Source organism: Corvus moneduloides, chromosome 8 (genome assembly GCF_009650955.1).
Source record: "Corvus moneduloides isolate bCorMon1 chromosome 8, bCorMon1.pri, whole genome shotgun sequence".
Lineage (NCBI taxonomy): Eukaryota > Metazoa > Chordata > Aves > Passeriformes > Corvidae > Corvus > Corvus moneduloides.
In genome coordinates this window covers 12257876-12273051 of record NC_045483.1, presented here as the reverse complement: position 1 = coordinate 12273051, position 15176 = coordinate 12257876, and the positions used below count along the sequence as shown (strand labels likewise).

Sequence of the window (15176 nt, the reverse complement as noted above, 5' to 3'; positions counted from 1 at the left end):
TCTCACCATAAATAAACCAATTCTGTTAGCCATTATAATGTTTTGTTAAAATTTCTTTTTAAACAAAGTATTTTTTTTCTCCTTGTCAAAACTATTGGTTTAAGCCAGAATAGAAGGGCAATATAAATATTAACTGGTAAACAATCCCACAGGTCAGCAGTGTGGGCTTCCCAGCCCAGGAAGCAGCATAAAAGCAGCAGCACTTCTCAGCTGCCCCAGCCTGACAGCAGCTAGAAGTGGATGAGGCTGCTTCTGAAGCAGAAGACAGCCAGCATATTTCAGCTGCTCCTGCACATCTGCTTAGCATTAAACTTCCTTCTTGGGGATTATTTTTTTTTTTTTATTCCAAGACATTTAAGCTCTAATTGCTACCAGCTTTTAAGAGTCCCCCCTACAAATAATAAAAATATCAGACATTAGTGATAGATTCCACTTCATAGAGAGCTCAAACGAAGAGCCGCGGCAGGAGCCAGCGTACGGGGAGGAGGTCAGAGGCCTCAGAAACATGCTGTGCCTGAGCCAACAAAACACAAGCTTTGAACGGCCCCAGGTTTCCCCTTTAGGACAGGGTTTTACTGGAATTCTGCATGGGGCTTGGACCTGGTTTCCAATGGGATTGGTAACAGTAAGTGAACAAACCTTTGCTTCCTGCCACTCCTCTCCCCCACTGCCACACAGCTGAACACCGGCTGGTCTCAGATGACTTGGAAGTGCAGGGGGGGAATCTCAGTATTTGTAAGGAAAATTAAGGCTGCCTACTCAAAGCAGGCCACTCCTAGGGCAATGGCATCCCAATTCTGCTCTTAACATCAGTCCCCACAGCCCCTGCTGCCGACTTCAGCTGGAGCCAGAACAAACTCCTCCTACCGGAATTATTTTAAAAAGCTCAAAAGGAACATGGATCCATAAATTACAGCTAAGCCACGAGGCCGAGGCAGTTGTGAAGAGCACAGAGAAGGCTTTCCTTCGGAGCCACACTGCACAGAAATAGCAGCACAGCAGGCATGTCACTGGAAGTGGCTGCTGAACCCAATTCCATTGCTTCCAAGCTGCCATGACAGAGTTGGGCAACCCTCACACAGGTCAAGGAGGTTCCTCAGGTGCAAAAGAAAAGGGAGGGGTTGAAGGGGCAAAAAGCTATGAAGACAAAATTAAGTTGGTTGCTATGGTGAACATGAAACATTATTCTAGGTTTCAGCAGAAGCCTTTCTGCTGCCAGTGAGACTGGTTTGTTTGCTGCTCCTCCCACCACTGGCAAGAGAACAGGCGCCAGACTGCTGGGGACTAATGCTTTATGCTTGTGATACAGCTCCACTCATCTCATTTTAGCAGCAGGCTATTTGTCTTGAGTAGAGTTAGAGCAGAGTGAGCTTCCACAAAAACCTACAATAGCTGGAGCCAGTCTAGAATCGAATGCACGAGCTCAATGCTACCAAAATCCAGATGCTACATTCATGGTACATATTAGTACTGCACATCCAGGTGGGCCCCTGCCCCAGCAGGTGCAGAGAAAGTCCTCCTCCATGGGCATTTTAACAGCAGCTACTGATTTGTTTTGTAGAAACCAGCAGGTTTCTTTTTGTTAGTTAGACTGTCTGAAACTTTCAGTTCAGTGTTGAGCCCAGCATCCATTATTTAACACTGCTGCCAGCACCAGGAGGGACACTCTCCTACAGAATCACAGGTTTCATGTTGCTGGGGCTATCAGGGACCATTTTAACAAGCTTTTTAAAAATGAATGTCTGTATAGCTGTCTAGCACGTTAAGCTACATATTTCCCAACAACAGTCCTGCAGTAATTCTGGGGAACTGGATCATACTGGTCACGAGTCTCAGCATGGTTGTAGTTCTGGCCATGTAACCCTTGCCCCAAATGATTTCTGTGCATAGCTGAGAAGTTAGCATGGGCCAAAGACAGGTCTCTACAAGTGATCTGGATGTGGCTACCTTGCTTTGGAGGGCAAAGAGTTTAATTATACAGATATGGCCTGTTCTTTGGAAGTTGCCTTCCACAGGAAATAACAGTCCCAGGGCCATCTAACTAACAAAACTATTTTGTTCTCATGAAGCTCTACCTTTTAACATCAACTGGGAATACCAAAATCTCTCAGCTGTTAAGGTGCAAATTAAATTACTGAAAGAAGGATTATAAGAACAAGTGGCCATGCTGAAGAGATACTGACACCTGGTCTGTTTCCAACAGTGATCTGTTCCATGAGTGCAGCTGAGCATTTTGCAGACTCATTTTCTAGACTTACACCCTTCCTGTCTTAATTGGAGGGGTGAAAAGAAAATAAACAATGCAATCAGTGATTCCTCAGACTGGAGCTAGGGGAAAGAAATGCTTCTGCTGAAGAACAGGCGTGTTCTCGTCCCAACAGTGGTGTCTCAAAAGTCAGCAAGAAGTGGGCTGACCACACTGTTCCTTAGACGTGTCCACTTCTTAGAATTGGCCTAGAGCCTTGCTGGCTGTGATGTTCATCACACATATGGCAGAACAGAAAACAGAAGTTAAGCCTGAATTTCAGTTTACATTTTGGAAGACAAGCCTGCCAAGGAGTTGGTATAAATTAAGCACTATGTTGTTGTCCTGGGGGGCTCAGGTGGGACACCTTACTGCCCCAAGCAGGCAAAGAACCAAAGAGCCAGGCTCAGTCTACTCAGTCTTGCTGGGATTTTGCCTCCACTTTTCCCCTCCTTGCTTCCTTTCTGCATTCCTCAGACAAGCAAAGGAACAACCTCCTCCCTCCATCTCCTCCTGACAAGGTGAGGCTGGGCAGTCAAGAGCAGAAAGCTCAGTGAGGAACTCCAGAACTGTGGGGCTTGTTTCTGCTTTCATCTGCAGACAGTACACCATGCTCATACCCTCCAAGACCTCCATCCCCCAGACCCACTGACCATCCTTTGTCAGCCTGTCTCCTGGTTTCTCTCCTCGAGTCCCTTCCCCTTCAGCTGGGGCTTGACACTTTGGTTAAATGGGAAGGCAGTAAAATGCAACAGTACTGGACTAGGGGAGGAAGACAAATACTTGGTGTTGCTAAGCTCCCCCAGAAACTGAAGTACTTTTACCAGAGAATTACTCTGATACAGAGTCTATGAGTAGTTTTACAACATGGCTGGAAAGAGGAAAAATGCAGATGAGCCTTCATCCGAACTAGAACCATTGCCATGCATTCTTGGCTCACACAATTAATTCATTCAACTAGGCAGAGAACAACGGATAGTCAGAGAAATGGGAGGATGGCACAGAAAGGTTTCAAGTGTTTTGATCTGTCTCACACTGTCCTGCTCAGGGCACCCTGCTGAACTGTACCATTGATGTTTCACCCCCCAGGCTCCAGAAAGGCCTAAATAAAACCAACATTTGTGGCCGGTGCCTGGCCCAGGGTGGGCCTGGTAAGACATTATACTTCTTAGGTACCACAATGACAGATTCATTTGTTACTGTAATTTCTGGGCAAGCAGCTGTCCCACATCAGGGCAGCTTAAATAAGCTTTCCTTGCTCTTATGTCTGTGGGATGCTGATGCATCATGTTTAAAGCAATCGTTTTAAGATAGTCCTTGAAGGATACACATATATTATTTTTTTCCCCCCAATAGGAGACCACATTTTGAAGTAAACCTCTCACCCCTGCAGAAATCCCTCCTCTTCTATACACTTGAAGCTGAACATCACCTCCACTCCCCATGCCATCTGTTCAAGAGGGCTGTATCTTGAAAAAATATTTGACTAGTAGATTATCAAACATGCAAATCCAGCTGAAGTGTCTGAGTAAGAGGATTGGCAGCAGGCATTAAATAAGGCCTTTAATTTTAGTCCTATTCACCAAGTTCAGCTTCATCACAAACAGCCTGGGGAGGGTTTGTCAGTGCAGGGGGTGGGGGCAGAGGTGCTGAGCTACAGTGACGAGCACAGCCAGCATCCTCCTCCTTCCCTGGCAGAAATTATCCCACTGGGAGCTGCTGTGGGGCTCCTGGCCTCCCCGGCACCACCATGCTGCAGACCAACTTCAGACCACGTCCACTTGCCACGTAGCCTGGTGTACACTAGACCCGCACACGCTGCTTGGAAAATGTTCACATCTGGCTTTCACGTGACTCGAGCGTGCCTCAGAAATTCATCATCTGGATAACTCACTCCTGCAGGGGAGAAATCCACAACCAGGGAGCCCTTTCCTGAGTTGGAACGGAGGAGCGGGGCGCCAGAGGATCGTGTGCTTGACAAACTGCACAGTGACACGCTCACAGCTGCATTTTCACAACCTCATCCAGTCCTTCATCCTTTCTAAAAGTACAAACGCAAAGAAAACTTAGTCCCAATTTTCCACCCTGTTTACTTCTGTAAAAACCCATTTTAATCCCATTCGCAGACCCAGAAGTATCCAGGACTGTTTAGTTTTTGTTCTGGCAGCCACAGCTCCCATTAACTCTTTCCACATGGCAAGTGAGGATTGTTTCCCACATGATCACTCTGGTACAGCCCCTGCACATACAGTTTTGTAGCAGTTCCAAGTTTTTCTGGGAAGTGCCTAGAATATCTGAATGCTAATCCACATCTACAGCTGTACAAACTGAGAGCATCACCCCTCTGAGGAAAAAACCAGCCTCCAGCACTGCCAAGGAGGAGGGCAGAAAAGCCCCAGACGTTGCACTTGGAAACTCACAGGTATGCACACATACTGGGATTCATGTGTGGCTCAAAAAATGGAGCAAGAGTCAAGTCCCAACTGTGAAGCAGCCATTCTGCCAAGCACAGAACACTTAGCAGTACTGGTGTGTCCCGGCAGAGACAGCCAATAATCTGTGCATACTTTGTAACTCCTGCTGGACACCCCTGTAAGTAATGCTTCCAGCCATCTCTGGTTAGGTGAGCCACTCCATTCAGGGTAAACCAGAGAGGATTTGTCCTGTCACGCAGCCTGGACACAGGCCAGCTAGAATGGGACAGGTGTGAAGCCACACACACAGCTGGAGGCACTTAGGGAGCACTATTTTAGGGGTGAGTGCTCTCAACAGACTAAGGACACACACCCTACATACAGCTTTCCAGAATCTCAGAAGAGAGATTCAAGTGCTCACCAGCCTGAGACTAAATTACCCAAAATGCCCAGGGAAGATTTTATCCACTCTTCCCAGCCAGCCAGACCCATCTGTGCCACATACAGATTCCTGTGGTGGCTGAGGATCATCACCCTCCGCTCCAGCTCCCAAATGCACTTCTCACCTTCCTTATCTACCATGCCAAAATCAAAATACCAGTACTCTCTGTGCAAGAGAGGAAGAACCCACGCAGGCAGCGTTAATACCATCTGCCACTGACAGACAGAAGAGGAAGGCAGAACAGTAGCAGATGGAGAATAGAGTCTTCCTTAAAACCAAGAGAAATGCCATTATATCCCCGAAGGTACCAAGTGCTTTCTTGGCACTTGGCTGAAGACTCTCTGAGGCATTTGCAGGGTTCAAGCTGTTCTGCCATGGCTGTGCTCAAGCCACACCTCATTTTTCTAGCCCTCCCTGCGCCCAGTCTCCCTGCCCTCTCTCCTGGACACAAGGCTTTCTGCAGTGCCAATGCTGAACTGGGAACAGCAAAGAACACAAACACATTCTTTTCCCTCATCTTGCACCCTGTCCCCACACCTCAGTTTAAAAGCCAAGGAGCAAAACAAAAAACCCACACCACACACAAACATCTCTTTCTCTCTTAGCCCATTTTCCTCCCACCCCAGCATATGGGCCACCCAGAAGATGACAGTGATCCTATACATCTAATGGGCCACATGTCCTGTCAGCAGAAAACTGAACCAGTGTGGAATAAAGTCTCCTATCTGCTCTTCTCTTCAGTAGCCTCAGGCAGAAGTCCAAAGCACTTCAGTTTAAGCAGTGACTTTAAAAATATGGTGTACAAGGAGACGTGTGAGATCAGCTTCTTTCTGCCAGAATACTACAGACTGGATTTGAAGTGTGGGATTGGAGTGGACAGATTCACATCTTGACTGAAGATGCAGAATTGGGTCACACACATACAGATACTGCAAGGATATGAAATCTGCCTGACTTAGCAGCAGTTCTTCCTCAAATCCTGCTCTCTGCTAGTGCACCTGAGCCCAAGAGCTGTAGTCTTGCCTTGGAAAGAAACCCAAACCCACAGAATGGATGTTCTTCTAATTATATGAAGAACTTGTTAAAAAAAAAAAAACAAACAATCTTTTTTAAAAAAAAACAGGAAAGAAAGTTTGGTCTTTGGGGAATAACTGCATCAAGCAAAAGCCAACAAACTGATCAAAAGTTTAGCAAATTCCCTACCTGAGGAAGAATAATTCTTTATCATAAGAAGAGGAAACTCTGTCATCGATGACTGAACTCAAGATGCACATTGAGATCACTAACTACTAACTTCTTCCAGAACCAGGCCCAAGATGTATATCCCCAGTAATTAAATGAAAAGGTTTGTTTGGTCCTTAATTGCTATGTTTTTGCCTACACTGTCCTTCTTTTATTACTAAATCCTTTATCTTCCTGAAAAGGGGGGAAAAAAAAAAAAACAACAATAAACAGCTATGTGAGAACCAAAATGTTCTGCCAGAATCTGCTGTTTTTAAATTCCATGCAGCAATTAGTACAGACAGCCAAGAAGGTTAATCGTATGATGAGGGAACAGATCCTGATTTCTGATCAGGAGCAATCTTGTCAGTACATGCTTGTGAAGTTACAAAATAGTGACTAGCAAACGATCTCATCCAGCCATCCTCATCAACAGGCCAAATGGCACCAAGGAGCCAGTCCACCATTACTGCTTCTGCCCTAATTGTAGGAAACAATGCAAGGAGCACAGTGCACACGTGTGATTCATCAGGATAAACACAAGAGCACATGCCTCAGTCCACAGGGATCATGTCATACCACAGATTTCTTACAAGGATTTAAGATGTTCCTGGGACCTTGCCATGGGCTTGGACAGACTTGCATCCCTATTCACCACCTTAAAAAAAAAAAAAAAAAAGGCAACCCAAAAAAAATGTTCCAAGCTAAAGCTTTCAGAGGGACTGTAGGGAGACAGACTTCAGAGACAAACACCATGAGACCAGAATGACTCAAAGTAACATTTGAGTTAAAAACCACATTCTAGCTTTGTTGCTATCACCTGGGCTCAGATTCACTAAGCAGTGACCAACTGCCTGCTTGGGGCAAGTAGCCCCAAGCATCTGCTGCAGTGGCCACCCTGACATAAAATGCATTTGCCTCATGCTGGGATTGCCCATGGTAGTTAATTGGATTTTTCAGCCTCTTTAGTAACGCACTTAGATTTGGCTTCTTTGAGAACCCATTTAAAAGACTTGAGAGAGTTCTTCTGACTGAGAAGGTAAAACTGAGACAGATTTCACAGTCAGCTGGATTAGTTAAGGCATGCCCCCAGTTCCAATATTAAAAGGGCATCCACCACTCCAGATGACATCCCATCAATGCTGCAGCAACCTTAAGGCAAAGGAAAGGCAACACTATGTGTCTCTTGGAGCAGTCCTTCCTTCTCCCTCTACTGCAGCCATTTCCCACAAATATTACAAAACACCTGCCAGGGCTGGAGGCTGTACATTCCCTTCTCTCCCTCTACCCACGTGTAGCTAAATGCCTGCCGCAGGCCTGTGGAGCTGGCAGAGACCTCAACACTCAATTGCATCAACCAAGCTTTGTTCCCAGGGTCACCACCTCAGTCCTGCAACAGGTAAAAATAGCTCCAGCCACACAGCCCTGCTGGTCCAGCTGGGGGCTCACACATTTGTGACCCCACTGAATGATTAAGCACAAAACGGGTGGCACACACAATTCATTCTCTCCATATTGTCTTAAAGGAGACAGCTCAGACTAAGTCAAGAAAATAAAGCTCATTTATGAAAAGGGAAAAAAAAAAAAAAAAAAAAAGAGCAAGATAGGCCATGGAGCTCTAAGTGCAGGCTAGACACCTGCAGTGTGACAGGATCAGAAAGGTTAAGCTCTGAAGTGATGAGCATAGCTCAGCTGTAAGGACAGAAAAAGCCACAAGTTGAGCCATTTCCCTTTGTAATTACAAAGGAAGCAGGAAAAAACCTATCCCTGATAATGCAAAGAAACAGCAATAAAGGCAACTCCCTGAAGCTGGCAGAGTGCACATCCTTAGTGCATAAGGGTGAGGAAGAAGGTTTCTCTAGTAATGAAGAATTAAGCCAAGGAAGCAACTTTGGCCACCAGCTCCACCCATAATTCCTAGGCAGCATCCCACAAAGGGATCAGCCACGAGGACCCTTGGTGTTGTTACAACAATCTGCTTGTTTCTCGCTTGAGGCCCTACTTCTGTCATTGCTGCAACTCTCTCAACTCTGCTTAGCAATTTCCTCATTCAGGGAAAAGAAAGCATTGCAGATGTTTCTATAAAAAGTTTGTGAAGTGTCTTCCAATGGACTCTGAAGTTTTTATTTACTTGCCAGCAGATATATCCTTCCTAGTTTTAGATTACAGGAGGGAAAGAAAGCAGTGATTGCTGGCTGTGTGAACCCATAATCTTGCTAGTCCAAAAATTGGACAGGGGAACCCAGCTGAAAGATGGTTTACTCATTCAAGGAAGCCTCATCAGCATCCTGAGGCAACACTGGCTTGAACCAAATTGTTAAGTTAATATTCTAAGTGCTCAATTACAGGCACTATTTAAAATAGACTTCAGCTGCCAAACTCAGCCAAAGCACAGCCAGCTCGATGCAGACAGGATCCGAACAATGACAGAAAGGAGACACTGCAGGACTGAGGGAGTCATAACTTCTGTATTATTGAAGTTTATTCCTCCTCACTTGGAGGAGCATCCTACAGTATAGCAACAAGGTGCCAGAGGAAGCCACCAAGCAATGGCTTGAAGCCAGCTGTGCCCCAGCAGCAAGCTGGGCAGTCTGAGCAGGGAGGAGTTTGGTTATGAATTCAGAGGGGGGGTGGGCAGCAGTGCTCCTGCCCAGGCACATGGAAAGTCATGACCACAAGGGCTTGGTCACCTACAAGGCAGGTGGCAGAGATCACTTTGAAGGCACCTCTTGTGCTGGATCTGATCTCAGTTAGCAAAGAGGATCCTCTCAGTAGCTGAGGAGCACTAAGAAGCAATGGAGAAAAGTTGTGAAGCCCACACCAGCTCTCTCTTACCACCAAACACCAGGTCCCAGATGCTTGCTTCAGCTTCATGACTGGGATCTGACAGCTTTGGCACGAAACCAGCCAATAAAGATTCTCAGCAAGGGGACAGGGAAAGATCTTATACCAGGAGTCTGCAGCTTGCTCTAGCCAGCAAGGGGGTTTGTGGGGTGGGGCAGGGGACACAATGACATTTTTGGGGAGAAACATACTCCAACTGGTTTTATAAGCCACATCAGGATTAGCAGATATCTCAAGGGTTAATTAGTTCACCATGCACAGATGGTAGCTGGTAGGGTTTGCAGAATGGATTAAGCTAATCTGTGGCTTGTAATGTACCATACAAATATCCATTCCTAGACTTGCCGCAATTCTACCCTTACTTTGATTTGAGGACAGAAAACCCACACAATGGATGCCAGCATTGAAGTAATGCCTATTTTGAGTGACAAATGAGTAGCTGTTCACTTGGCTAATGCAAATGACAAATTGGAGCTTGAAAAATAATTCCTTCCCATTTTGCTGCAGAGGGTCTTTGGGTGGACCAAAAAGAGACCATTTGTTGCAAGTGTACAGAATATGCCCCAGTAACCACTCCTCACAGTTGTACTGAGGGCTCTCCAGCACTGACAGATGGACATAGAGCAACAATTCAATTGCCTGGAAACATGAAGGCAGCTTTCTGAAGCAGCTCTGCAGCATGTCAGATAAAGCCCCCCAAGTCCAAGGTACCAGCACGTGGCATTTCAGGCCACAGCAAACGCCTGTGCCTTCCCAGAGCCCCAGGGAAGCTCCAGGTCTCCGAGCTGGCTGCAGGTTTAAGCATTTATAATTAGATCACATCCAAGCAAAGGGCTGTGTGTTTACACAGCCCGTTGCACAAGAGGAAGCCTGGCTCAGGGCTGGCATGCAGAGATGCCCCAGATCGGCACAAGACTCCCTTTTGTTTAGCTAAGGACGTGCCACGCTATTGCATTTGGTTCAGAAGGTCTGAAATGTTTACAACCAGCATCAACTGCAGCGGTAAATGTTTCCATAACTCCTATTAAACTCTGAACTTACCCAGTTTCTCCCTGCTCTAAGGGGTGAGCACAGGGCTAGCTAAGACACTCACTCTGGCAAGGCAGAGGTCAGGGTAGAGGTGACGTTGGCTGTCTGAGGCATTCTCCGAATGTTTCTGCAATCAGCCATGCTCGTGTCATGCCTGCACATGCCTGAGACACAGCAGCTGTGGGATTCCTGCCGGACAGTGTGGGACAGCTGTGCTCACACCCAACAGCCTCCTCCCAGCACCTCTTTGGTCAAGACACAAGATATTCATAAGGTCTCATTTGTTGGGAGGTGCTTGCATTTAAAAATGCCTATTTGTCTCTTGTTTAAAGATGGAGTAGTTCCATGATCTGCACCTATGGAAGAAACTGCATTTCAAAGCTATTTGTTATCTTAAAAGACCCTCACAGCAATCATGAAAATCTTACTTATTTACCCTATCCCTTTTTTCAAGGGTCATAAAGCTGGTCTTTGTTAAAGGCTGTAACTGGTGACTCCCTTGGCATATTCCTTTGCTCATTGCATGCACACTCCCACAACATCCAGCTCCAAACAGAAGGAAGCATTCCTCTGCCATTCTAAAATCAAGCAAGAAGATGGCCGAGAACAGAGTCCCTTTATGCAGCTCAATTTGTTCAGAGAGCTGCTTCACATTCCTCTTTGTATGGGGTAAGTAGAGAAAGAGTGTCCCTCAGCCACACTGTTTCCAAGCCCTGGCTGCACAAACAGCCCAGCACCAAAAAGCAGAGAAGAGGAAAGAGTCCCAGAAGGAGAGCTGGCAGCATGGAGAGCTGGGACAGCCAAAGGAGGGAGCCTGACCTGAGTGCCCCTTGCAGGGATGGATGACCATGTCACTTGGGGTTCTCAGGGCAGGGGGCCAAAGAGTCCAGCAGGGGAGAGCATCCACAAATGACATCTCAGCTACACTAACTCAACTTAATCGCTTTTCTCATGTCATGGCAGATCAGCTCCAACTTGCCCCCAGAGCCACAGGAATGAAGAGGCAGCAGTTTCCTTCCACTCCCAAAGCAGTTCCTCGCATCTCTTGTGCATGAATTGCAATACCCTTTCATGTAAACTGGTGCACTGAGCCCAAAGCTCTCCAGGTCTCCTAATGCTGTTCCAGGTCAGTGCTAAATCAGGTTTTCCCAGAGACTTCAGCAACGTTTTTTAGATTTTTACATGGCCCCAAAGCCCCCAGTGCTCAGGATGTGGCTGAGGCAGGAACTCCCACACTCAGCTCTGCCTTCTACCAAGTCACTTGGAGCTTTTTATTTAAGGTCAGCCCCTCTAGAGAAGGTGCTGCTGTCAATTGAATTCACGGGCTCCTGTGAACAACACTTATATTTAGGAAGTCCTTCCTAGAAGTGCAGCCCAGACAGAAGCTTTGCAGGAGGTTAAGAAGACCAAGCGTGCCCTAGTTTATTGCGTAGGGCCAGCACCTTGTACCACACTTGCCTCTTCATTACCACACCCCACCTCAGGGAAATTCAGGGAAAGGTACCAAAAGTATTGGCCTGCAAAGGTAGCTACCATTTGATGCACAGGCCATTGGGGTTAAGCAACAGGGTCTCTTTAGTGCATCACTTAGCTTATTACAGGATGGCAGCTTAAAAGCCTTCATAATTAACCAACAATCAATGTAGGCAGTGATATTCATTGGAGTAAAGCATGTTACATTCATCTTCCTTTCCCTCCCAGAGACCAAGCCACTGCAGTATTCCTTTATCATCCTAAAAAGCAAGAAGAAAAAAATCGTCCCCTCCCTGCACACAGGCCAGAGTTTTCCAGGAGTCACTATTGGTTTGAAAGGCTTCTCTTTGGATGCCCTGAATGCAATTTGAAGCATCCAAGGTTCCAAACAAAGTCAATGAGAGTTGCAGGTGCTCAATGCTGCTTGGGGAAAAAAATAAAAAAATTAAAAAATAGAAAGCCCTGACACATCCAGCTCAGAGCAGCCAGACCCAGAGGCCCATAATTACACATCCCTATTGAAAACACATCTGTAAAAATCACTAAGAGCAACATGGGGAGGGGAAAAATTGGATTTACATAGTTTCAAATCAGGGTTTTATAGGACATTTCAATCCAGGATTTTAAAAGCAAAACACTGAGGTACAGCCTTTGAGGCAGCCCAAACCCAGACACAGAACATTTTGCATCAGAAGCCTCACCAGAGGCTTTTGGAAAAGCACGATAAAAGATTCAAACTACCACAGAAAAAGATGCCCTTCCACTCCAGAAAAGAACCCCAACTCTGACTCTGCATTTTGACCATTTGCAATGAAAGAGAAAGAAATGTAATACAATTATCAACTCATGCTGGAGATGGAGCTGTATAAATACAGTCAGAGAAGAGCAGTCATTTTAACTGCAATACTATATAAGGTGGGTCTCTCCAGTGCAAAGGAAAGAAACTGATGCTTATCTCCAGCAGGATTCAGCAATAAAAAGTTAAACTGCTACACAATTTAATGCCACACAAAATAAATAGATGGTTTAACAGGGGAAAGCAGGGGGTAAGTTCCTCTCTAGAATCATGCAGTATATATAAAAAGCCTGGTGGCTTACCTGATTTTCTCTTTGAAGATCCATAGTCCCTGAAAAAAAGACAACAACAAATAGACATGGTTAGAGCTGGAAACAGTGGTGAGAGAACGAACGGGTGCCTCCCAAATTTCCACCCATATGCTTTAAGAGCTCCTGCTGCGCCCTCCCTCCCTTAAAGCGGAGGTGAGGGCGGCCGGGCATGGGCGGGCGGGGGCCGGGGGCGTCCCGGGCAGCACCGGCCCATCACCAGCACCAGCTGGGGCTGCTGCAGCACCGGGGGCTCGGGAGCATGTGATCAGCCAGGCAGAGCGAACCATCCACAACCAGCAAGGCAGGGGAGAGGGGTGTCATTTTTCCCCCTTTAAATTGTGCTATTAAACGAACAGCCACTGAATTAACCCTTAACGTCCCTCCGGAGAGGAACGGGAATATGAACTGCTTGCTGCAGGGATGCGGCTGCTCCAGGCTGAGCTGGCGTGGCTGGCAGTCAGGAGGCTACTTAATTTGTGAATAATCTCCAGTCCTCTCCTAGTTATCTCTGACAAGCACTTGGAAAGCACAAGGAAAAAAAAAACAAACCAAAACAACCCGCAAACTTTGTCCTTTCTTCTTTCATCCAGGATAGAAAATGCACCCTTACTTTTCCATAGTGATTTAAAAGGTGCTGGCACCTCTACTCACGCAGAACAGCTGAAACCCCAGACAGCTGCTGTAGGAGGGGAAGAAATTACAGACGGGAGCTGCAAGAACTGATTAGGCATAAGCAAAACTGAGGACAAAAATACTTGGCGATAGCTGTGCTTCCCCCCGGTGCTCTCCGGAGCCTGTCAGACCCAGCCCTGGCACGGTCTGCAGGGGCAGGAGCCCGGCAATGACAGCCTGGGCAGAGGCAGCATCGCTGTGCGGGCACAGTGCCCGCAGCACCGCCACACCCCGCACACATGGCAGTGTTAATGGTGGCAAAATCACCCGGTGGCAGGTTGTCTTTGCAAGGATCCCACCAGAGGGGCGGGCAGTAGCCTCTACATTTTGGGGAGCCAGGTTGTCAGAAGTGGGGTTTTGTCTCTTGCAGCTTGCTCTGTCCTCCAGAGGATCAGAGAAGGATTATCCCAAACTATTTATTTAAAGTGAGTTTGGGGACTCAGCTGTAGAAATAACACATATCTTGAGGGCAAAGTTATGTCTACCCATAAATTCTGTTTCTCCCAGATTTTTGTGTGCATCCCCATGCCTTACATGTCTAGGATTTACTTCCAGTGAGTAATAATTACTTGGGAATTTTTTTGCACCCTCTTTTAATTTCCCAGTGTAATTTCTGCTTCAATTAAATGGTTGTTTTTCAGCCATATCTGCAGCTGCATTTGATGTGATGATGCTACTGCTCATGAATAAGTTGCTTCCTCTACAGAAGTGGTATCATATGCAAATATAATGCCTGCTATATGGTGCCTGAAACAGACATCCCTCAGACCAAGCCAGGGAAGGTACAGCCCCCAAAATGTAGTCCTCTACTCTACCCCAGCTTAGCTCCCACACCAGTCTGGAGCTTTGTGGAGCTGTCAATACAGCTCTCTTGGCATGTGGAACTCAATTCACATGATTAGAAATGAGGTAATAACTGACTGACATAGTTAATAAGAAGAAATTAATTTATCATTATAATATAGTTATTTGCATCACTACCACCACCCAATTCACAAGGCTTAATGAAAGAAAAAGAAAAGCCAATCAACCTATGGGGCAAGTTTTCCTCTTTTCATTTAGTCTTTCTGTAAGTTTTAAAGTCAACTTTAATTGGGTTCTGATTTTGGAGTTCCTGAAAAAAACCCAGGTACCCCATGTCTACCTGTCTTGTCACTTTTTTTACACCCACATTTCACTCCTTAAGTCAGGGGAAAGCAGTATCAAATAAAATGGAGCTTGAAATAAAATCTTCATCTCCCCAGTGAAACTCTGAAATCCAAAACTTGTTTCTCCCAGCAAGGACAGCAAAAAAAAAAAGTACTGCTGAAGTAGAAAGCAAAGCAGATACAGCAAATAATCTCTCTGGCTGTGCAAAGTGCTCTTTGTGTCCATATTCTTCACCTCTGTTCTGCTAATGAAGAAAGCCTGTGCTGCTGCTTTGCAATAGCAGCAGCAGCAGCAAGGAGCCCTGTCTGACTCCATGTTTATTTTTTTTTTAGTATCTTCCTATCCTGCATATGATTCATTGATGTATTTTCCCTCTCCCAAGTGATGATATATAAAGTTAATACCTCTCAGCCTCACTGTTTTCAGTGAAGCATTAGTGTGAGGCGGAAGTATTGGTTTATGTCTCCAAACCAATAAAGGAAATTATTTAATGGTTTCTCTTAACTGTAAAAATTTCCAAGTAGAAACTCTGATCTTCTCCTGAAACCCAGACTGCACCTGGCGCGCTGTTAGCCCTTAG

The 15176-nt window shown here is 46.0% G+C and overlaps 1 protein-coding gene across 1 annotated transcript in view; it reads right to left on the bottom strand.

Moving 5' to 3' along the window:
* The window catches only part of SH3PXD2A (SH3 and PX domains 2A), a 253851-nt gene that overhangs the window by 82874 nt on the left and 155801 nt on the right, over positions 1-15176 (bottom strand). The window contains exon 6 of the mRNA XM_032116746.1: positions 12767-12795. Within this exon, the coding sequence (XP_031972637.1) occupies positions 12767-12795 (29 nt within the window). The remainder of the gene's footprint in view (positions 1-12766; positions 12796-15176) is intronic.